The 24231-nt window shown below is 33.3% G+C and overlaps 1 protein-coding gene across 1 annotated transcript; it reads left to right on the top strand.

Annotated features, from left to right (window-relative positions):
- The first annotated feature begins 1359 nt into the window (after positions 1 to 1359).
- On the top strand, positions 1360 to 23545 carry Dhc93AB (Dynein heavy chain at 93AB). Its single transcript, XM_090103453.1, has 64 exons — positions 1360 to 1672; positions 1898 to 2055; positions 2139 to 2361; positions 2450 to 2602; positions 2682 to 2893; positions 2979 to 3494; positions 3581 to 3691; positions 3769 to 3923; positions 4077 to 4266; positions 4339 to 4600; positions 4677 to 4825; positions 4909 to 5120; positions 5228 to 5513; positions 5576 to 5854; positions 5936 to 6071; positions 6151 to 6332; positions 6415 to 6573; positions 6656 to 6829; positions 6906 to 7051; positions 7133 to 7259; positions 7823 to 8068; positions 8160 to 8384; positions 8459 to 8685; positions 8760 to 8901; positions 8972 to 9384; positions 9457 to 9727; positions 9830 to 9960; positions 10043 to 10376; positions 10455 to 11167; positions 11267 to 11568; positions 11639 to 11793; positions 11862 to 11998; positions 12073 to 12539; positions 12686 to 12801; positions 12897 to 13058; positions 13348 to 13547; positions 13777 to 13933; positions 14323 to 14511; positions 14640 to 14879; positions 15097 to 15287; positions 15361 to 15530; positions 15633 to 15895; positions 15989 to 16109; positions 16207 to 16382; positions 16465 to 16634; positions 16743 to 16881; positions 16971 to 17135; positions 17220 to 17413; positions 17503 to 17872; positions 17995 to 18135; positions 18219 to 18389; positions 18480 to 18716; positions 18811 to 18890; positions 18976 to 19252; positions 19475 to 19666; positions 19845 to 20016; positions 20279 to 20454; positions 20795 to 21037; positions 21421 to 21603; positions 21821 to 21880; positions 21967 to 22080; positions 22359 to 22507; positions 22846 to 22993; positions 23292 to 23545. The coding sequence occupies exons 1-64, from the start codon at positions 1360 to 1362 to the stop codon at positions 23451 to 23453; spliced, it is 13434 nt and encodes a 4477-aa protein (XP_089959579.1). The 3' UTR covers positions 23454 to 23545.
- The last annotated feature ends 686 nt before the right edge of the window (positions 23546 to 24231 follow it).

Below are 24231 nucleotides of genomic sequence, written 5' to 3'. Positions count from 1 at the left end.
CAATGTAAATTGTAATAAAGACTAGGTCTCTATAAATGTATAAATTCCAACAATATTACAGTACAACATTGTAAATAATAACAACACGCGAACGTTTTATGTAACATAATTTCAAGTTGGGAACTTTTAGCGATTTATCAAATCTCTATTTGGAAATTTTATTCAATCTTAAACATTCAAATTACTTACCTAATGCAATATCAATATGAATAAAGTATGAAGGAATGTTAAATAAATGTGTTAGAGCTTAAAAATATCTGCTGAAATTTAAAAAGCATCAATAAGTTGATATGAAAAACAATTTTGGAACAAGACTGTAATTTTAAAATAAGTTTATGTAAAACAATACCATTTTGGTAATAAAAGTAGAAAATATTAGAGTCTTGAAAATATAATAGTGAAAGGAGGATTTAGGAGATAAATTTTCATAATTCATAGTAAAAAGTTACGATACTAAGCTTCAGGACAGCTAAGAATGGACACGTATTTAAGGCGCTATACTCCAAATAGGGGAAACATTGCTGCCTGTAATTAAACATAAAATTAAACGTCTTTTCACCCTGTTCCGCTTTCAGCTTATAACTCAAAGTTATGGAAGTAACGAGCGACAGTTGACCTTATTCGCGACGTCGCGAGTGTCATCTCGGAGGGCGCTGGGCGGCGCGCTGGCCGCCTGGCACCCGCTCATATTCTAACGGTACCGTCAACAGATAAAATAGGATAATTGGTATAAATTAAATAAAGATAAAATGCTGAATGTATTGTAGATGTAGAAAAGATACGCTTTTTATAAATGCTGAGAAATAACGGTGTATAATTAATCTTAATATATTTATGAAAATATTTTTAAAATATATTTGAGAAGATAATTATTATAAGGAATTTCGATTTTTTAATTCTCATCCAGAAACTTTGGCACCGATTTTATACTGTTAAAGTGAAAAATAAATCAAATCAATACAAGATAGGTAGTAGGTATTTCCAGAGAAGTACACCATGGGAATTTTCAAGAGACGAATTAACAGGCACTTTCAATAAAAAAAGGTACCTACGATACGACAAAATGGTCACGTTGTTCATGCAATTTATTATTACTTACCATTAGAAGTTTCGAAATAGTTTTTTGCACACCCTACCGATTGCTCTATTTTTGTAAAGCAGTCAAAGGCTCGTTACAAAGGAGACATCGTTCCATAATGGCCTGCTATTCGATTTGCGTGACTTGCCATTTGCCTGCCTTTTGTCTCTTCCAAAGCTTCAATAAGCCCAACGACGGCAAGTCGCTTGCTGGTTGCAGCAATACCTGAGATTCTTATAAGAGTTCTTTTGTACCATGGCTCGAAATTCTAAAATTTAAAAATGGACCAGCCAGGCCCGTCTTCATCCAATCAAGACCCTCGCTTCGATTTTATCGGCTCATACGCAGTTAAATCCCTAAAATTGAAGCCAGAAAAATGGATGCGTGTCCTGAGCATCGAAGAGCACAGGTCAACTTTAAAAGATTTCGTCGACAAACCCCTGCCGTTATTATTAGTAATTGTATTGACGCACGCAGCGCAATTGGTACCAGTCATATCATTTCCTTGCTATTTAAAGAATAAAGCAGTTTATTATGTTAAAAAACGCCCCACACCAATACCAAAAGATCAATGCCATGAAATGGTAATATTTGGTAAGTATACATATTTAAGCTTTAATCTATATATGCATGAAAAATGTATGACACTCGAAGATATTGGTCTTTTCAAAATGAATTAGAATATTTTTAGAGTGATATAAATTGTACTATAATGCGCAATATTATAATTGATCAGTACATAGCAGCTACAAGAAAATTGGTTTTTATTTTCTCTCATTTTCACATTTTCTCTGAATATAACTATAACGAATGTTACAGGTGACCTAGCACCACGTTTGATAGATGAATTAGCAGCACTTGTAGACGAAGTATTTGTTCCTTTGTTATCCAACCCTTCAAATCACGAAGGGTGGCCGCTGGTCGTCTCTCAGGATATCTTGAAGCAAATTCACAATCTTAAAAGCACTGTTTATGAGGTATTTTTTATATTACTTGTATTTAATAATGAAGAGAAGAACTTTACGGATATTTAAAAATTATTTAAATGCGTTTTTATAAGGTGAAAGGAAAAGTAAGTGGGCAAACGGTACTTCCTATGCCTGTTGGAGTTGAGCTCGTGCATGAAGCAGAGAAAGAATTACTCAAGGGCCAAGAAGTAGACTTGTATTTAAAGAGTGCTATAGAAGGAGTGGTCATAAAATGGGCTCAACAAATCAATGACGTCATGATGGAAGATTCTGCACAAGCATTCGAAAATGGACAAAATCCGCAGCCGAATGTCGGTTAGAAATTGATAGATATTTTTATTCCATCATTCGTTAAATAGTAAAAAGTATTTTCTTTACATGTTACTGTGGTTTTTTTTCCTAGAACTTGCTTTCTGGAGGTCAAGATTAAGCAATTTGAACTATATCTACGATCAGTTACGAATGGAGAGAGTGCGTTGCATGGCTGTTATCTTAGAGAAAACGACTTCGGCGTACTATCCGTGCTTCAGTCGCTTATTTAAAAATATTGTATCAGGTACCACAATCATTGAATAAGAAATGTTTGTATTTAATCAGTAATTTTCATGAAATTTTAAAATATTTTTTTTTAATAGCGCTAGCAGAAGCACGAGAAATTGACATGTATCTAAGGACACTAGAAAAACATTTTCAAGCTCTTGAAGATACTGATTTCACTGAATGCCAGCCGTTATTCAGACCTCTGTTTCATGTGATATGTATGGTTTGGCGAGATTCGAAATATTATTGCAGTTCCTCCAAGCTAATGGTTTTAATCAAACAAATATGTAATTTGCTTATTTTCCAGGTAAGCCTAGATAGCAATTATTTTCTGAAATAATACAGACGCTAAATTATAAAATAATAATAATTTATCCGTAATTTTTTTATAGGCAAAAAAATGTTTAGATCCCAGCACATTATTTCATAGTGATATTGACGAAGCAAGACAAAGAATCCAGATTACTATCAACATACTCAAACACTTTCGAAGCACTTTCGATTACTTTAAGGAAAACTTGCCAAAATACTTTGAGAATAGAGCTGTTTTATCATGGACATTCCACCCTAACGTTGTGTTTGAAAGAATGAATAAATTTCTAGAACGTTTAAATACGATTCAGTGGTTCTTTAAAACTGTACTGGAATTTCAAAAGCTGGAAAAAATTGAAATCGGCGGAATGAAAGGCAGAGTTTTAGGAGGACAAATAAGAGATATTTCTGCTGAATTCGAATCATATTTTCACAGTTTTGCCTCCAAATCGTATGATGTGCTTGATCCAGATGACGAAACTTTTAATGATGACTTCAAAGAATTTCAAGATAATATAATAGACTTGGATTTAAAATTATCAACGGTTTTGGTAGAGTCTTTTGATAATTGCTCTACTTTAGAAGCGATTTTCAAGGTTAGTTCTATTGTTCTATTTAGAATAGATCCAAGAACATAATCTATGATTGTAATTACACTATAATATTATACATACATTTTCAGTTAATTGATATCGTGGGTTCGGTCTTGGATAGACCACTTATAAAAAATGAATTCACTGCAAAGTATGTTGAAATTATAGTAATGCTTGAAAAAGAGATTGCCATCTGTGAAGTAAGTGAAAGCGTAAAAGGGCGTATAAATTAATCAGATATGATATAATGCTATTAACAAATGTATTTTTACAACAGGATTTGTTTAATGAGCAAAGTAATCGACTGGAAAAATATGGCCACATGGAGATAGATGCGTATTTTCCGCCGATAGCCGGAGGGCTCCTGTATATGACGATGCTAGCTGCAAGGATAACCAAGCCTATAGCTAGCTTTCGCAATTTGCCGCACCCGTAAGTAAACTGGGTGGGGCAAATTGCGAAAGCTGATTATTCGGCTTTTATCTTCTATAAAAGACAAAAATTGTATTGAAACTTAATTTACGTTGCTAATACCAATGAGGTATCTTTGAGACGACTTGATTGTAAGATTTCAATTCATAACAGGATAAAAGGGTGCGGCGAGGCCGTCAAACTATTCGCAAGATATGATGAATTGATAAATAAAATCAACGAGTTTAAAAGAAAATATTTTAATGATTGGGCCGCAACCATACCGGCAATTATAGAAGAAAAGACAAACAATCCTATAATCACTAGACAGGGTTCAGATCTCATATTGAATTTTAGTCCAGCGGTAAAATCTTATTCCTTTGTAACCATTTCTTATTTTTTGTGTAATAACATTATAGAAGATGTTACATTGTAGTTGTTGGAGTTAATGAAAGAAGTACATCACTTAAGAGCTAATCCTGATATTGAGAAAGAATTGCCAAAAGAAAGTATGGAACTATTTAATAAGCAGGAAACGTATCGTCAATACAGAATTAATTTAGGTATAACAATCGATTGGTATAACCAGATACATAAAAATAGTCAGAAAGTGGAATTCGATTTAGTTGAAGATGAGATAAAAGCTATTGATCAGAGGATCGAAATGGCGCAACATGAACTTAATTGGAATTCTAACGGTAGGTATAAGTAATAAATAATCCAAAAATGTAATACATTTTAATCCAGTTAAATAACTAAAAATACTTCTCTCAGATTTGTGGAACTATCTGCAAGAACTTCACAAATTAGTGGGAAGTTTATACGACCGAATGTCTAAAATACAGGACAATTTGAAAGAGATCAGAGAGATCATGAAAACGTGGTCATCACAACCTTTATTTGAGAGAAAGGAAGGGAAAAAGGCAAGCCTCCATTTTAAATGAATATTACACGTTATACATAATATTGTAATTACAGCATTGTTTGTTTTTTTATACTTTTACAGGATACTTTAATGAATTTGGAAGATCGAAAAGAACGTTCGAACAAAAGATACAGTGATATTCAAAACACTGCTGAGCGTATTCGAATCCTCTTAGACGAAAATATGCAGTTATTCAGTATGCAAGAGAATCAGGACAGTGAAATTTGGCTAGCATATGTTGCATTCATTGACAATTTAATTGAAGAATCATTGTTTAAATCTATCGCATGCAGGTTAATAAAAACAATCTAACTAGATTGTGTTTAACCAACTGGTTAATCTTAAAATCTGTACATATTGTATTTTATATAATTTACTAAAATATTACGTATTATTTTAGTATGGGGTACATAACCGAACACATGAATCCGAAAAATAAACTGGCTCCACTATTTGAGGCCCAGTTAGAGCTACTAGAACCAGATATGGTGTTTTGCCCAAGTTTGGACGCTAACAACGAAAAAGGCTTCACGGCCTTGATTAATAATTTAATTGATGATATTTTAAAGATGTCTACATTAATAGATAGGATAGATATCAAGAAAACAGAATCGTATCATGAACAAATTATTAATAATTCGGATATTCTTGAGATGAAGGAAGAAATTTTTGATGGAATTGAAAGGGTAATTGTAATTTAAAATCAGTATTTTCGCAACTACTTGGAAATAACTTCTTTAACTTTTAGGTGATTGAGGAAGCTAATGAGTTTTGTAAAACGTTCGAAAATTATTCATATTTGTGGTTAGAAGAAAGAGATGCAATTATGGAAATCTTCCTTGAATATGGTCGAATATTAACTCCGGATGAAATTGATAAAATTGGGTCAGAAGATAAAGATGTTCAAGCGCCAGTACCATGTCCACCAAAGATGGAAGCTTTTAGAGAACAAATTGATCATTATGAGAATCTCTACATGGATATCGAAGACATGGAATCGTATAAAGTGTTCAATTCCTGGTTTCAGGTAAATAGTATAATAAGCATTTTATTGATGTAATAAGCTCGAGTGAAAAATGTTTCTCACGTGTAAAAATATTTTTTTAAGGTGGATATAAGACCATTCCGCCAAGCATTACTGAATACGGTTCGAAAATGGGGCAACATGTATAAAGAGCATTTAGTTGAAAATGTTACGTCTAGTTTATGCGATCTTGGCAATTTTATTCGAGAAGCCGATGAAGGTATAATTGCTATAAATGTATATTTAAAAAATATGTATAAGTAATACGACATTCTTAATTATTTTTAAATACGATTTAGGTTTACTTCAGCCGGTACCTGAAGGGGATTACGAAGCTCTCGTTACAGTTATGGGTTATCTAATGAATGTTAAAGACAGGGCATTAACAACAGACGATATGTTCCAACCACTCACAGAAACAATTGAATTGCTAAAATTCTATGACATGGACATACCAGAGGAAGTAAATGTTTTGTTACAAGTAAGTAAAAATATAAATAAAATTATATTATTGGTGCTCTTTGTAAAAATAAAAATTTATAAGTATCCTGGTCACTTTGAAGGAACTTCCGGAACAATGGCAAGCAACCAAGAAATTGGCTCTAACTGTAAAGCAACAAGTAGCACCACTGCAAGCAGCAGAAGTTTCTTGTATCCGTAAGAAAATAACAATTTTCGATATGCACGTTACGTATTATCGTGAAGTGTTCAAGAAATATGAAGTAAGCCTTTGATTCTTTAACTGTTGATAATATATTTGTTTTATTTGGAATAAACTGTTTATCATACTTGTTAAATTCATAGTTCTTCAAATATGAGTGTGACGACCCATACTATGTTATGTCAAGGGTTGATAAAGAGATGTTATATTTAGAAGATGAGATGAAGAGTATTCAAGAATCAGGATCGTTGTTTGAAGTAAACGTACCAGAATTTAAATTGTTGAAACAATGCAGGAAGGAATTACGAATGCTTAAGGTACTTTCGATACTGATTTTATTTCTTAACTGTGTTATTTTGGGGTATAGTAATATATTTTTTTTTTAATGAACAGCAACTATGGGATTACGTCTATATTGTAAGAACAAGTATCGAGGACTGGAAAACAACACCATGGAGAAAAATAGATGTGGAAAATATGGATATAGAATGTAAGAAATTCGCAAAAGAAATAAGATTATTGGACAAAGAGATGAGGAGGCAAGCAAAAATCTTCCCAATAATTGCTTTTTTTATTAATTCGTATACCCATTACGTCTAAATTCGTGCCTAATTTTACAGCTGGGATACTTATATAAATTTGGAAGCAACAGTTAAAAATATGTTGACTTCATTAAGAGCAGTAGGAGAACTTCAGAATCCTGCGATCAGGGAAAGACATTGGGATCAACTCATGAGGACTACCAAGGTAACATGATGTACAGGGAAACCAAAAATTGGACTTGTAAATATAATATAATGTTTAAAATATGAATATGTAAATAAAACGTATGATGTAATTGCACTTTCTTTTCAAAATATTCAGCCTTGGAATGATGGATTGGGTATAATTTTGTATATTTTGCACGTTTATTCAATAATTCTTAATACGGCATGATTGTTTTGCATCGTGGCAACGCTTTGATGGAATGCTATTGGTTTATTCTTGTAAATATTATAAAGCAAGAGAATTTTGGTGTGTGATTTGGAATGTTTTGAGAATGTATATATGTTTATGCTTCACAGAGCTTAGCTGCATTGCCACCTGAACTCACAGTAAGTATAAATAAGAAATATGAAATGTTCTTGTAAATATTGTAAACATAGAGGTAATATAACGCAGAATTCTGCAATTTTTCTCAACACCTGTTTTACGCTATGTGTGAGCACTTAATATTAAATATAAAATAAAAATTAGTAGTGTACATAAAGCTTGTATAATTAGTGATAATATAATATCAAATTAAAACTTAAGATCAATATATCATCTAGGTACGAATAGTAATGGATACTAATACAACGTTGGCGGATTTGCTGGCTTTGAATTTGCACGAGTTTGAGGAGGAGGTTAAAAATATTGTTGATAAAGCTGTTAAGGAAATGTCGATGGAGAAGATTCTTAAGGATTTAAATACTACATGGAGCCAGATGGAGTTTGAACAAGAAGTACATGCTAGAACCGGCTGTATTTTATTAAGAGCTAGTGAAGAGCTAATAGAAACTCTTGAAGAAAATCAGGTTACACGTCTTTTATATAAAGATAAAAACTGTTGTTTCTAATTGTTAGGTTTCCATGAACACAGGAGTGATAAACATATTTCTGATACAGGTGCAATTACAAAATCTGATAACATCAAAATTCATCGCTCACTTCTTAGAAGAAGTTTCTAGTTGGCAACAGAAACTGTCAATAGCTGATCAAGTGATTACAGTTTGGTTTGAAGTGCAAAGGACATGGACACACTTGGAAAGTATTTTCATGAGTTCGGAAGATATAAGAAAACAACTACCTGAAGATTCTGAAAGATTTGACAGAATCGATGCAGAATTTAAGGTACAATATAAACTATTCTTTATTCGTCTTGGTAAAGATAGTGATTGGTACAATTACTTCAATATATTTTACAGGTTTTATCAAAGGATATGTCAAAAACTCCAAATGTTGTAAAAGGTACGAATAAAGATGGATTGGTAGCTATTCTAGATAGCTTGCAGAAAGATCTTATAATTTGTGAAAAGGCACTAGCAGAGTATTTGGAAACGAAGAGATTAGCTTTTCCAAGATTCTATTTCGTATCATCAGCAGATTTACTTGATATTTTATCTAATGGAAATCAAGCGGAATTAGTAATAAGGTGATTATTTAACAATAATATATAAATTACTATAGAAGTACTGAATGTTTATAAAAACTTATTAAACTTTTCAGGCACTTAACAAAATTGTTTGATTCGATTGCAAAGCTTAAATTTGGAGAAAATGATAAACCTGAAGCGAAAATGGCGGCTGGAATGATAGCAAAAGACGGAGAATACGTACCATTTCATGGCATATGTGACTGTAGTGGAGCTGTAAGTATTTAATTGTCATGTATAATACAAGTATATGTGAGAATTTATAAGGACAGTGAACTTTTCTCAGGTTGAAATATGGTTAAATCGACTACAAGATATTATGAGGTCTTCCATAAGGCAATATTTCAGTGAAGCTATTGTATCTTATGAAGAAAAGCCGCGGGAACAATGGTTATTTGATTACATGGCCCAAGTCTCATTGTGTTGTTCCCAAATTTGGTGGACTACTGAAGTAAACTTAGCCTTTGCAAGGTTGGAAGAAGGGTATGATAATGCTCTTAAAGATTATTATAAGAAACAGCTATCCCAATTGAGTACATTAATTACACTGTTAATTGGTGAGCTAAGTAAACAAGATCGACAGAAAATCATGACCATTTGTACTATAGACGTCCATTCAAGAGATGTCGTTAGTAAATTAATACAAGGAAAAGTTGAAGCAGGCTCTGCATTTCAATGGCAATCGCAATTAAGACACAGGTATAGTAAATTTTACTGGAAAGTGCACAATATGTTTGTTTTTGGTCTATATTAATATTCTTGTAATTATAGATGGGGTGACAAAGAGCTACACTGTTTTGCCAATATTTGTGATGCACAATTCATATACAGTTACGAATATTTAGGAAATACACCAAGATTGGTGATTACTCCTTTAACCGATCGTTGCTATATAACATTGACTCAATCTTTACATTTAATAATGGGAGGTGGTCCAGCGGGACCAGCTGGAACGGGAAAAACTGAAACTACAAAAGATTTAGGAAGAGCTCTCGGTATAATGGTGTATGTTTTCAATTGTTCAGAACAAATGGATTATCAGGTCAGATAATTTCTGCATGTTTTGTTCTTATAAAATTTGATTTGTGAAGCCTTTAAAATAGCATAATATACATCAATCTGATCAGAGCTGACTTTTTTGCAGTCTTGTGGAAATATTTATAAAGGATTAGCTCAAACAGGAGCTTGGGGATGCTTTGATGAGTTTAATAGAATTTCTGTTGAAGTATTGTCTGTAGTAGCTGTTCAAGTGAAATCCGTTCAAGATGCTATCAGGTAGTTATTAAGCGTATTTTTATTTTGCTTCATATTGTGCAATTGTCTTGAAATAATTTGTGATATTGTTTGTTTGTTTTAGGGACAAAAAAGAAAAGTTTAATTTCATGGGCGAGATCATTGTTTTAGTTCCATCGGTTGGAATATTTATTACAATGAATCCAGGATACGCTGGTAGAACTGAGCTGCCAGAAAATTTAAAAGCTCTATTTAGACCCTGCGCTATGGTTGTACCTGATTTTGAACTAATTTGCGAAATTATGTTAGTAGCCGAAGGTTTCCAAGATGCGAAGATTTTGGCTCGAAAATTCATTACTCTGTATACACTTTGCAAAGAACTGCTTTCAAAACAAGATCACTATGACTGGGGCTTGAGAGCAATAAAATCTGTATTGGTCGTTGCTGGGTCCTTAAAGGTAAATAATTTGTCTACCGTGTAAATGACCTGTTACATGATATATGCCATTTTAAATAATTATTTGCAATAATTTTAGAGAGGCGATCCTGGTAGACCGGAAGAAGAGGTTTTAATGAGAACACTACGAGATTTCAATATTCCAAAAATTGTAACAGATGACATGCCCGTCTTTATGGGATTGATAGGCGATCTATTCCCTGCTCTTGAAGTGCCAAGAAAACGGGACCTAGAATTTGAAAGGACCGTCAAGCAAGCAGCAATGGATTTGTTTCTTCAACCAGAAGATAATTTTATATTGAAAGTAGTCCAATTAGAAGAGTTACTTGAAGTGCGTCATTCTGTTTTCATTGTTGGTAATGCTGGTACTGGAAAAACTCAAGTGTGGAAAACATTGTTTAAAACTTACCAAAATCTGAAAAAGAAACCGATATACAATGATTTAAACCCAAAGGCGGTAACAAATGATGAATTATTTGGTATCATTAACCCCGCAACAAGGGAATGGAAAGATGGTTTATTTTCTGTCATAATGAGAGATCAAGCCAATATTGTTGGAGAAAATCCAAAATGGATTCTCTTAGATGGCGATATCGACCCTATGTGGATTGAATCGTTAAATACTGTAATGGATGATAATAAAATTCTTACTTTAGCCAGTAACGAGAGAATTGCACTAACACCGAGTATGCGGCTGATGTTCGAAATATCCAATCTTCGCACAGCAACACCAGCCACAGTATCACGAGCTGGTATTTTGTACATCAATCCTCAAGATTTGGGATGGAATCCGTAAGTTTATTTTGTTTATGGTGTATAAAACTGTCCCTGTAACTTTCCCTGTCTTATTTTTGGTGTATAAAATTAATATGAATGAAAAAATTATTATAGGTATGTTACAAGTTGGATTGAAACAAGAAAAATTCCGGCTGAAAAATCTAATCTAGTTATCCTCTTCGATAAATATATTCCACCGTGTTTAGAAACTGTGAGGAACAGGTTCAAAAAGATCACTCCTATTGCTGATATGGCCCACATTCAAATGCTCTGTCATTTACTTAATTGTCTGTTAGTACCTGAGAATACTCCTCCAGATTGTTCAAAGGATTGGCACGATGTTTTCTTTGTTTTTGCTTGTGTTTGGGCATTTGGATCTGCCATGTTTCAAGACACGAACATTGACTATAGAGTTGGTAAGCAATACGTCCGTTTTTTAAATATATGTTGACAGTTACATTAGAATTCATGGCATTATATTTACAGAGTTTTCGAAGTGGTGGTTAAATGAGTTCAAAACTGTTAAATTTCCACCTGGCGGCACAGTATTTGATTATTACATTGACCCCGAAACGAAACAGTTTACGCCGTGGACAGAGAAAATACCTAAGTTTGAATTGGATTCCGATATACCACTTCAGGTATTTTTGTAATGAACAAAATTTTGATTTGAGAATAAATGAGATATTCATTATTTGTATATTTTCAGGCTGTATTAGTTCCGACGGCGGAAACAATAAGAATAAGATTCTTCTTAGATTTGTTAATGAAGAATAGACACCCTGTAATGTTGGTTGGTGGTGCTGGATGCGGGAAAACTGTCCTAGTAAATGAGAAGCTGCAAAGGTCAGTTAACACTATTAAATAATTTTTAATTTATTTGTAATTGTATCTCTTAAATTATTACTTCTTTCCAATAGTTTGCCAGATAATTATGCCATCCAGTCGATTCCCTTCAATTTCTACACCACATCAGAGATGCTGCAGAAAATTCTGGAAAAACCATTAGAAAAGAAAGCGGGTCGGAATTACGGACCTCCCGGTAGCAAGACTCTAATATACTTTATAGATGACATGAATATGCCAGAAGTAGATGCATATGGAACTGTACAACCACATACAATAATCCGACAACATATGGATTATAATCACTGGTATGATCGGACAAAATTGACCCTCAAAGATATACATAATACACAATATGTGTCTTGTATGAATCCTACGTCTGGAAGCTTTACAATAAACCCAAGACTGCAAAGGCATTTCTGCGTATTCGCTATAAGTTTTCCGAACACGGAGGCTCTCAATAACATTTATCACAATATACTGAGCCAGCATCTCGTTAATCCTGAATTAAGAATCGGTGCACAAATTGCAAAACTTTCATGTAAGTTTAAATATTTTCATATCTTTTTCTTAATAGTCATTTAATATTTAAAGCCCAAGGTATGTTATACATATGTTGCTGATACAATTATACGTTTGTAAAATAAATAGCACGTGTGATAATGAATTTGTATTATTTTTTTTTAGTGAACGTAGTGAGTGCAACCATTGCTCTTCACAATAAAGTATCTCAAGTCTTTCTACCAACGGCTATCAAATTCCATTATATATTTAATTTGCGGGATTTATCCAATGTTTTTCAGGTAAATAAATATACAATATTATGTCAATAATTTTTTTAAGGTCTTCCCGCTACATAACTATTCAAACTTAAAACATTTACTTCGAATCGTTACAGGGATTCCTTTTCAGTACAAATGAATGTTTGGTGAATCCTTCAGATATAATTAGACTTTGGTTGCACGAAACACATAGGGTGTATGGTGATAAACTCACTGAAGACAAAGATATTGACGCTTTTCTCAAAATGCAAGTGGATTTGTGTAAGAAGAATTTCGAAGTGAGTTACATCGAGAAAATAATATATTCCATGCCAATATAGGTTATTTAATAAGACTAGTAACATATGAACTATATTAGCTTCTTATATCCTTACATAACTAGTTTTGAAAATACATTTTCGGAACCCAATACGTTAAAAATTATATTAGTTGCGTCACAGAAACAGATTATAGTATTATACATTTGTATGGTTCTTAACGTCGTACGGTTTTGCCGTTGAATCAGGTTACCATATAATCGAACCGCTACTCCAAAAATTACATTTAATTGATTCTTTCTGCATTCAGGATATAGATGAAGGTGTAGTCTTCGAACGTCCCAACATATATTGTCACTTTGCTGGCGGTATCGGTGAACCTAAGTACATGCCCATAGCGACGTGGACTCAACTCAACAAGCTACTGACAGAGGCTTTATCCAGTTACAATGACCTTATTGCTGCCATGAATTTAGTGTTGTTTGAAGACGCCATGATGCACATTTGCAGGTTAGTAAATAGGGGTAAATTTACTATAACACAGCCTGTTGCGCTCTTCTGAAGTCAGACAGTTTTGTTTGTATTATCTTTAGTCTGTTTAAATAGAGATTTGATTTTAGGTTCCTTCCTTTTCTTTGGTAAGCTTATTGCAGGTGTTGAATGTCTTTCAGACAATAATTAAGGATTGATACAGATGTCTTTTTTATTGATGAAAGACATCTTATGTTTATTGTTTCAGGATCAGTCGCATATTAGAAAGTCCTAGAGGCAGTGCATTACTGGTAGGCGTAGGCGGATCCGGGAAACAATCGTTATCCAGACTTGCAGCATTCATAGCTAGTTTAGAGGTTTTCCAGATACAATTGAAGAAGGGGTACGGCGTATCAGATCTCAAGGTAATTAGAAATACCACACGTTAATTATAACCGCTAATGATCGTTTGGATCTCATAATTGCAAGCGATATGAATGAAATGGAAGAAAATTACTTTATTGCACAAAGAGTGGTATAATTATAAGGTAAACATATTATCATGCAATTCACCAATGTGCAACTATGACGAAATACGAGCGGTTACCGTTTTCGATAAGTTTTTTGATCTTCATATAAAAATATACTTGTATTTATAGTTTTTTGATACCACGTATTTCAGTAAGTACCTTTAATGGAACGTCATTTATTAATCTTATATTTTATAGGGAAAACGTAAATGGTGGTAGTAACTTAACACTTAATGATTCGAATCATCTTCAAGCCATTTAACATATTATAATAAAAATTTCAGAAAGAACTGTCAGGGTTGTACATAAAGACTGGCTTGAAAAATGTTGGAATAATGTTCCTCATGACCGATGCTCAAGTGGCTAATGAACAGTTTCTAGTGCTGATTAATGATTTGCTTGCGTCTGGTGAAGTTGGTGATCTGTTTCCTGATGATGAAATCGAGAATATTATTGCTGGTGTGAGAAATGAGGTAAGTGTCATCAGTAATAATTAAACTGTCTTAAATGATTTTGTTTCAAAAACTGTGTCTTCAGCTATATTTTTCGAGTCGTAGGCATCAAACACTGTACAGTGTACATGCATATCATTTTTTTGTAGGTCAAAGGAGCAGGTCTGCCGGATACAAGGGAAATTTGTTGGAAGTTCTTCATAGACAGAGTGAGGAAGCAATTAAAAGTTGTCCTCTGCTTTTCACCCGTTGGTTCTACGTTACGTGTTAGATCCAGAAAGTTCCCAGCTCTTATTAATTGTACGTCAATCAATTGGTTCCATGAGTGGCCACAAGAAGCTTTGGTTTCGGTCTCTATGCGTTTTTTGGAAGAGCTAATTGTCCTCCCTGTAAGTATTATCATTAAAGTTGTAAATAGATTATTTATATACCAATATTTGGATAAATCTCTCAATTATATTTGTTCCACGTCAAAAGTATGGCTTCCATGTGTGCCTAAAGCAAAATTTCATTGTAGTGGCCTTTGATAATTATAATATAAATATGCACAATTTCTAGATAGAGATAATATGATAATATGTTGTTATTTATTAACTATAATTATAGATAACACTCCGGGACTCGGTATCAAGATTCATGGCATATGTTCACACTTCGGTTAACACGATATCTAAAGCATATTTATCTAATGAGAGACGATATAATTACACCACGCCTAAAAGTTATTTAGAACAAATTAGTTTGTATTCGAAATTGGTCAATCAAAAGACGGATGAGCTTCGTGCTAAAATTTCAAGGTAATCTTCTTATAGTGCAATTCAGTAAAACTTATCAATTAACATGTCATTTGATATTAATTTGTGTTGTTAGATTGGAAAATGGCTTAGAAAAACTACGTGGAACGGCATCACAAGTGGATGCTTTAAAAGCAAAATTGGCAATACAAGAAATCGAACTGCAACAAAAGAATGAAGCTGCTGATAAACTTATTGAAATGGTTGGTGTTGAGACTGCTAAAGTTCAAAGTGAAAAAGCATTGGGTAAGAAATCAATTTGAATTATAAGTCATAACCAATTGATAGGTAATGTTTATGAAAATAAAAGAAGAAAACTATTGAAAACTTTAAATTTGATGATTTTAGCTGACGAGGAAGAAGAAAAAGTCGCAGTGATAGCTGAAGAGGTATCAAAAAAGCAAAAAGACTGCGAAGAAGATCTTATAAAAGCAGAACCGGCTCTTGTAGCGGCACAAGAAGCTTTAAACACATTAAACAAAGCTAATCTTACTGAGCTAAAATCATTTGGTTCACCTCCAGGAGCCGTAACAAATGTTACTGCAGCTGTTATGGTGCTTTTAGCTCCGGGTGGAAAAATACCTAAGGATAGAAGTTGGAAATCTGCCAAGGTTAAGAATATTAATTTAATAATCTATCAACATATAATAATGATGATGATAATGATGCTTTATGAAAATTAAGCTCTGTTTTATAAATTTCAGATGATGATGGCAAAAGTGGACGTATTTCTGGAAGCTCTTATACATTATGACAAAGAAAACATTCATCCAGACGTAATAAAAGCTATCCAACCATATTTAAAAGATTCTGAATTTGAACCCGGTAAGAATCAGATTTTTATATTCAATTTTCACCCTGAAACTAAATGCATTGCTTTAAAGATACTACTTAATAAATATTTATTATTTACTTTATACAGAGTTTGTAAGATCAAAATCTGCTGCCGCGGCGGGATTGTGCGCTTGGGTCATTAACATCATTAAATTCTTCGAAGTATTTTGTGACGTTGAGCCTAAAAGAAAGGCTTTGGCTGCAGCTAACGCAGAATTAGCAGCTGCAACAGAAAAACTTAAATCTATTAAGTCTAAAGTAGCTGTAAGTACTTATAATTGAAACTCTTCTCTCTACATTATAGTTACTTATGATGTACAGTTTTTGAATTTTATTAAAATTCTAGTCCCTAGAAGAACAACTAGCAACTTTAACAGCAGACTTTGAGAAAGCTACAGCAGAGAAGTTAAAATGTCAACAAGAAGCTGACGCTACAAATAGAACTATACAGTTAGCAAATAGACTGGTAAATGGACTGGCTAGTGAAAACGTTAGATGGGCTGAATCTGTTTCTAAGTGAGAAATATAATATTTAATATTTTTTTATCATTGCGGGCATTTTGAAAAAAAAATTAAAATATTATTTTTTTCTGCATTCAAATAACTTAAAAAAATGTTTTTTAGTTTCATGCAACAGAGTACGACACTACCAGGAGATGTACTTTTGGTCTGTGCGTTTATCTCTTACGTGGGTTGCTTTACAAAGCTCTACAGATTGGATTTGCTACATAAAAATTGGCAACCTTTTTTGAAAACGTTGGAGGTATTATATTGTAACATTTGTGTTGTCCCTTCATAATTATTACAGTTTGTCACTTATCATTTATTCATTTATTTTGTTTGTTTCTTTAGCCTCCAATACCGATAACAGAAGGTCTTGATCCGCTTACAATGCTGACAGATGACACTACTATAGCTATGTGGCAGAATGAAGGCTTACCCTCAGATAGAATGAGCACTGAAAATGCTACCATACTGTCTAACTCTGACCGGTGGCCTTTAATGATTGATCCACAGGTATATTATCGTGAACAATTCGAAAAATTACAATGCTTAAAATTACAACATTTTTCTACTGACGAAATGTAATTTAACTTACAGTTGCAAGGGGTAAAATGGATAAAACAAAAATATGGTGATATTTTACGCGTAATACGTCTTGGGCAGAAGGGTTATTTAGATACAATAGAAAAAGCAATTATTAAAGGTGAAACTGTGTTGTTGGAAAATATAGGAGAAACTGTAGATCCTGTATTGGATCCATTGTTGGGAAGAAATTTGATTAAAAAAGGAAGGTAGGAAGCTAGCGAGATAAATGAGTCTTTGAATTATAATTATAATTTAGTTGCAAAATTAATATCACAATAATTGTTTTATTTTCAAGGGCAATTAAGATAGGTGATAAGGAAGTAGAATATAGTTCGAACTTCAGGCTTATATTGCACACAAAACTTGCTAATCCCCATTACAAACCAGAAATGCAAGCTCAAACAACTTTAGTAAACTTTACTGTAACTCGAGACGGTTTAGAGGATCAACTTCTAGCTGAAGTAGTAAAAGCTGAAAGGCCAGATCTGGAGGAATTAAAAGCGGAGCTAACTAAACAACAAAATGAATTTAAAATACAATTGAAGGAACTAGAAGATGATCTGTTATCTAGACTTTCTTCCGCGGGTGAGAATATTCTTGGAGATACGGCATTGATAGAAAATCTAGAAACAACCAAGAAAACAGCAGCAGATATTGAGAAGAAGGTAAGCTCACCGGCAAAAACTGTTTCCATATAAGATTTTAGAATAATATTAATATAAAGTTAATTAAAATGAGTTACTCGCAGAATAACAAGTGTTTTATAAAAGTACTAAATAATCCTTAGGTATCGGAAGCTAAAGTGACATCGCACCAGATTGATCAAGCCAGAGAATTCTATCGGCCCGCTGCAGCTAGAGCGTCTCTTTTGTATTTTATTTTGAACGACCTAAATACTATAAATCCAATCTACCAATTTTCTTTAAAGGTAATACGAATTTACTACTCTATTCATTAAATCGCGACTATTATTTCAAACCACACAATCTTAATTTCGCTTTTCATTTATAGGCTTTTAGTGTTGTATTTCAAAAGGCCATATCCAGAGCGGAACCAAGCGAGGAAGTAAGTCAAAGAATAAAGAATTTAATTGACTGCATTACGTATTCTGTCTTTCAATATACATCAAGAGGGCTTTTTGAATGTGATAAGCTAATTTTTGCATCGCAAATGACTTTCCAGGTAAACCATATATTTTAATAATTACATTTGGTGGAAATTATAATTCATTGCCACTGTTCATATAATTATATAATTCAAATCTTTTATTAGGTTCTACTTATGAGTGAAGAAATATCACCAGCGGAGTTGGATTTCTTCTTACGGTTTCCTATCAAACCTCACGTGACCAGTCCAGTCGACTTTCTATCGAACCAAAGTTGGGGAGGTATTTGTTCATTGGCCAGCAAGGATGAGTTCCGAAATCTTGATAGAGATATTGAGACGTCACCGAAGAGATGGAAGAAGATTGTAGAAATGGAGTGTCCTGAAAGAGAGAAGTTTCCACAGGTAAATATGACCTATTAAATAAAACATTGAATACCTATATACAAAAAAAGAATACCTACTTAAGATAAGAATTAAAATATTTATCTCGTTACAGGAATGGAAAAACAAAACAGCTCTTCAAAGATTGTGTATGTTACGAGCATTAAGACCGGACAGAATGACCTATGCCGTAGCGTAAGTACATTTTTGGAATTTAACGGTTACACAATGAATTACATATTATGTACATTTTTGTACATCTTAATATTCATTATTTTAGGACTTATATCGAAGAGAAGATGGGTTCAAAATACGTTGAAAATAGAACAGTAGAATTTAGTAAATCCTTTGAAGAAACTAGCCCCAGCACGCCGATATTCTTTATTCTGTCTCCTGGAGTGAACCCTCTTAAAGACGTGGAAGCTTTAGGAAAAGCAATGGGCTTTACCTCTGATAACGGGAATTTCCATAACGTATCACTAGGTCAGGGGCAGGAGATAGTCGCTGAGCAAGCTATGGATGAGTCTTTTAAGAAAGGACATTGGGTTGTACTGCAGGTATTTATTATAACTGATTCGTACTAGTGTTTATTAGGTACTGATAAAGTTTTGAGAGGACTCTTTCTCTTTTTTTCTTTACGAAACACAATATGTTACCAGAAAATGTCATACACACGTGTGCGAACGGAATCGTAGATTTTCCGTTACAATTTTATTTTCAAATTGAATTTTCAAGTGTTATGTACATAACGTTCAATTTGCAATGCATATTAATTTCAGAATATTCATTTAGTAAAAAAATGGTTACCAAGTCTTGAGAAGAAAATGGAAAGTTTTGCACACGGATGCCACCAAGATTTCAGACTATTTATGTCAGCAGAGCCCGCTGCCACTCCCACGGCTCATATCATTCCACAAGGAATATTGGAGTCGAGTATTAAAATTACAAATGAACCCCCAACCGGCATGCAGGTACTATATCACTTAATATTTTTCTGGTGTATTTATTATATTTTGTTGTATTATTTCTGGTGTAAAGCACAACTTATGGTGCAAATATTATTTCCTGCTAATTAATCCCTTATTATTTCAGTTATAGTTAAAGTTTTGAATAACTTTAAAATATTGGTTAATCTTGAAATGCTTACAGGCTAATTTACATAAAGCGTTGGATAATTTCAATCAAGAAACGTTGGAAATGTGCGGAAAAGAAGCGGAGTTCAAAGCTATACTGTTTTCGTTGTGCTATTTCCACGCTGTGGTGGCGGAGAGACGAAAGTTTGGTCCTCAAGGATGGAACAAAATTTATCCTTTCAATGTTGGTGAGTTATGAGACTTATATTTTTTTAATGTAATTTTATTTCTTCTTACACATAGATACTTACGGTACTTGAAAGTAGAGTAAGAATGATAAATTTCAAGGCACTCTTCCTTAATCATATTCTGTAACTCTTGATTAATCATATTATGTAATATTTAAATTGTTTTTGTTAAGGTAGGTTGAATTTTATCACGATCTCAATAATTTCATATTTCAAAACTATACTCACTGGACATTTAATAGGCTAAGAAACAATATTTCAGGTGACCTAACAATCAGTGTCTTTGTATTATATAATTATCTGGAGGCAAATTCAAAAGTGCCTTGGGAGGACCTGAGGTACCTCTTCGGGGAAATAATGTACGGTGGTCACATCACAGATGACTGGGATCGAAGGCTTTGTAATGCATATTTGGAGGAATTGATGCAACCTGATCTAGTAAGACCTTAGAGTATGCTTGCTTGTAAGACATCATATTAGTATTAGGAAACCTATTTGATAATATTAATGATTTCGGAACAATAAAATTATCGGTGACTTTTGAAACTTAATTTGCAGCCAATTTTGCATAAATTATGTTTTAGGATTTGTTCGAGTATTGTTTATTGTGCAATAAAATCCAAGCAAATATTTTTTAAAATAAAGAAAAAAAGGAACCACGAAGTGTCCCTTTTAACCAATTGTTTAAAACGCTTACATATAAAGCGCTCTATGTCCACGAATTGGAATGTTTACTAGTAATGAATATACACGTTTTAAAGAATAATTTATTTGAAAGGTCGATGGAGAACTTCAGCTAGCTCCAGGATTCCCAGCTCCCCCCAACACCGACTACGCTGGCTACCACCAATATATAGAAGACGCAATGCCTGCAGAATCACCGTATTTGTACGGATTGCATCCAAACGCTGAAATTGGCTTCTTAACTACTACATCGGAAAATTTGTTCAGGACTATATTTGAAATGCAACCACGCGATGCTCAAGCGTCAGGAGCTACAACAGTCACTAGAGAGGATAAGGTTTGTTAGATTTTGTATGTGATGGTTGCTCTATATTTATATTGTCTTGAGATGTATTGTGAAAGTTAGGCTGTCGGTATGATTAATTATAATTAATGCTACATCAAATTGAAAATTAAATGCTGTAAAATTACTTATTACAATAATTGATTGATTGTTGTAACTAGTATGGTAGTAATTATGTTACTGTTAATTATATATGTTATAAGAATTAGTAATCAGAATATAACTAACTTACATGGACCAACTTAATTAAACAAATCATGAGTTATGCGTTGTTAAAATCACAGTTACATAAACATTTGCAGATACAAATTTCAAGATAGTTCTCCGGTTCTTGTTAATTAAAATTTAGAACATTTCAATTAGTTCCGTGTTTTTAGGTAAAACAAATGCTTGATGAAATAATGGAGAAATTACCAGAAGAATTCAATATGGTGGAAATAATGGGTAAGGTTGAAGAAAGGACGCCGTACGTGATTGTTGCTTTCCAGGAATGTGAAAGGATGAACAATTTAACAGGAGAGATGAAGAGGTCACTGAGAGAATTGGATTTGGGTCTTAAGGTATTTATATCCTTTACTAGTAGTTAGATTTGTTTTTTTTATAAGCTCAAGCTGACAATAATTTAAATGGCATTTTTTAAAATTTTAAGTTATTGAAAGGTTATGACGAGTTAAAAAACATGATTAAAGAGACGATTCTTTACACATTTTTGTTGCACTAAATTCTTTTTCGAGTCCGATTAAGGATGCATTAAAATTGTTCTTACCTACTTTTCAGGGTGAACTCACAATAACATCAGACATGGAAGAATTGGAAAATGCACTATTTTTAGATCAAGTAAGAAATAAAGCGATAAATGTATTTTTTGTTCTATATTATTCCATAATGGTTATCGTATATAACGATACATAAAATGTTATCAGGTGCCAGCAATATGGGCGAATAGAGCATATCCATCGCTCTTGGGTTTGTCGGCTTGGTTTGTGGATTTATTGCTTCGTCTGCGTGAATTGGAAACGTGGGCTACGGATTTTGTTGTACGTTTCTCTCATTTATGTTATGAATGATTTAAGATTTGCTTCATTTTCAACCAACTTCAAAAGTAGGAGGTTCTAAATTCAACTAAATTCAACCTTCGAGTGTATTGTTTAATTCTCCTTATATCTGAAGTAAAGAAACTAACGGGAGTTAGTGCTTGTTCTATAGTTAGTCTATTATTGTTATTGTAGTCTTCATATTACTTGATAATTTCTCTTCGTATTTATTTCATTGTTGCTATATAATACATATATCACTGCTGGTACTTTTTTAACAGTTACCAACATCAGTATGGCTGGGAGGGTTCTTCAATCCACAAAGCTTGCTAACAGCCATAATGCAAAGCACCGCGAGACGCTACGAGTTACCACTAGATAAGATGTGCTTGCAGTGTGACGTCACCAAGAAGATGAAGGAGGATTTCACGTGAGTTTATGAATGGAATTAGATAAATAGATCAATAGAACTGACGTGACGATGAAAATGTTCTATAAAAACGTGTTAAGGAACATCATTTATTCCTTGTTTAATCTAGAAGTTGTTGTTATAATAGAGTTCGGTGTTTATTCTTTTAATTATACGTCTCTACATTTTTTTTTAATTGAATTGTTTCTTTAATTAAAATTAAATTATATTAGAATTATTACGTGGAAACTGAAGTATATTGATTAATACATCAAGAAACATAAAAATTATATTTAATTTATCACCATTTAAATTTTACTGAGTTATGATTACCATAAACCATTTCCTTTACGTTTTAGTATTGCTGATTCTCGCAACGCACCGCGAGATGGCGCCTATGTTCACGGCTTGCTTATGGAAGGCGCTCGGTGGGATATGCAAGCTGGAATCATTATGGATTCCCGCCTGAAAGAATTATTTCCACCCATGCCTGTTATTAACGTTCGGGTAAAGTATGCTTTCTATATTATAATAATATCTAACAAGAAATGCGTTTTCGATCCCAAGAAGTACAATTACAAGTAGGTAGTTCGGGCTTATGAATTAAGAAAAACGATTACTTTCCTTTCCTGTGGTACGGGTGAAAAAGCTAACATACATATTCACGTATTGTAAGTTCTTTATAACAAAATTAACAAAAAGAATGAACCATCAAACCTAAATATCATTAAATTTATTTGCTTCGATTTTCACCTCACTAGAAAAACTTTCGTTTTCTAATTTTATGTTATTTTTCATCTCTCAGGCCATAACTCAAGACAAGCAAGACCTCCGCAACATGTACGAATGTCCAGTGTACAAGACTCGAACCCGCGGCCCCACATATGTGTGGACTTTCAACTTGAAGACCAAGGACAAGCCGGCAAAGTGGACCCTGGCTGGAGTGGCGTTGCTTCTGCAGATATAAATATAGGGAATTTAGTCGCACCCTAACTTAAATATTTTTATTTTATAGAACTCACTGAGATAAAAAGATTTGTAAGTTGGTCTCATATCATATACACACAGGGAAAAATTAGAATTTCTTGATTTTTGTCTTAGATATTTTTCAATGTTTCGAGCACTTCATAGAATAGACATATTTGTCTTAGGGCCGATTTTTCAATCGCGAGATAAACAGTCTAATAAGTACCCCTCGAATAGATTTATTCAATTATTTATCTAACTCATTACGGCTCGCCTATTTTTCAATCGTGATTTATTTGATGAATAACTATCTGACCAAATATTTCCATATTGGCAGCACTGCTCTCGGAGTGGCGAAACAAACATATTAAATTAGTCAGGTTAGAGCGGGATAGAGTCAAATCTTGCAATTTGTCAACAACCGTCATTATGACTCACGTCAGGAGTGCACTTGTCTTCTATGATTGTTGATTGTTGTTTTGATTCGAGTAAAGAGTTTGGTTAAATTTGTGTTTCAATTTATATATATTACGATGGAAACGACATACTTAAAGGCAGCGTTCGGCAAATTTTCAATGGCATGGTCATCAGTACTATCAAAAACATCAATTTCAATATGATTTTAATTGATTATAATTATATAGAAAGAGGTTTAATTGTTAATAATTCTACGCTCTATGTTATGACATACGAAAATATCTCAAATTTGACGCGTCAGTTGTCAACTCAAACGCCTAACAGTCGAATAGCGCGCTATCTGGCCGTTGGAGCGGCAAATA

The sequence above is a fragment of the Colias eurytheme genome, chromosome 6 (genome assembly GCF_061535395.1).
Source record: "Colias eurytheme isolate Ceu_HAF_F1 chromosome 6, ilColEury1 Martin Lab GWU primary, whole genome shotgun sequence".
Lineage (NCBI taxonomy): Eukaryota > Metazoa > Arthropoda > Insecta > Lepidoptera > Pieridae > Colias > Colias eurytheme.
Note: the sequence above shows the minus strand (reverse complement) of the source record. Positions and strands in the feature narration are given on the sequence as shown.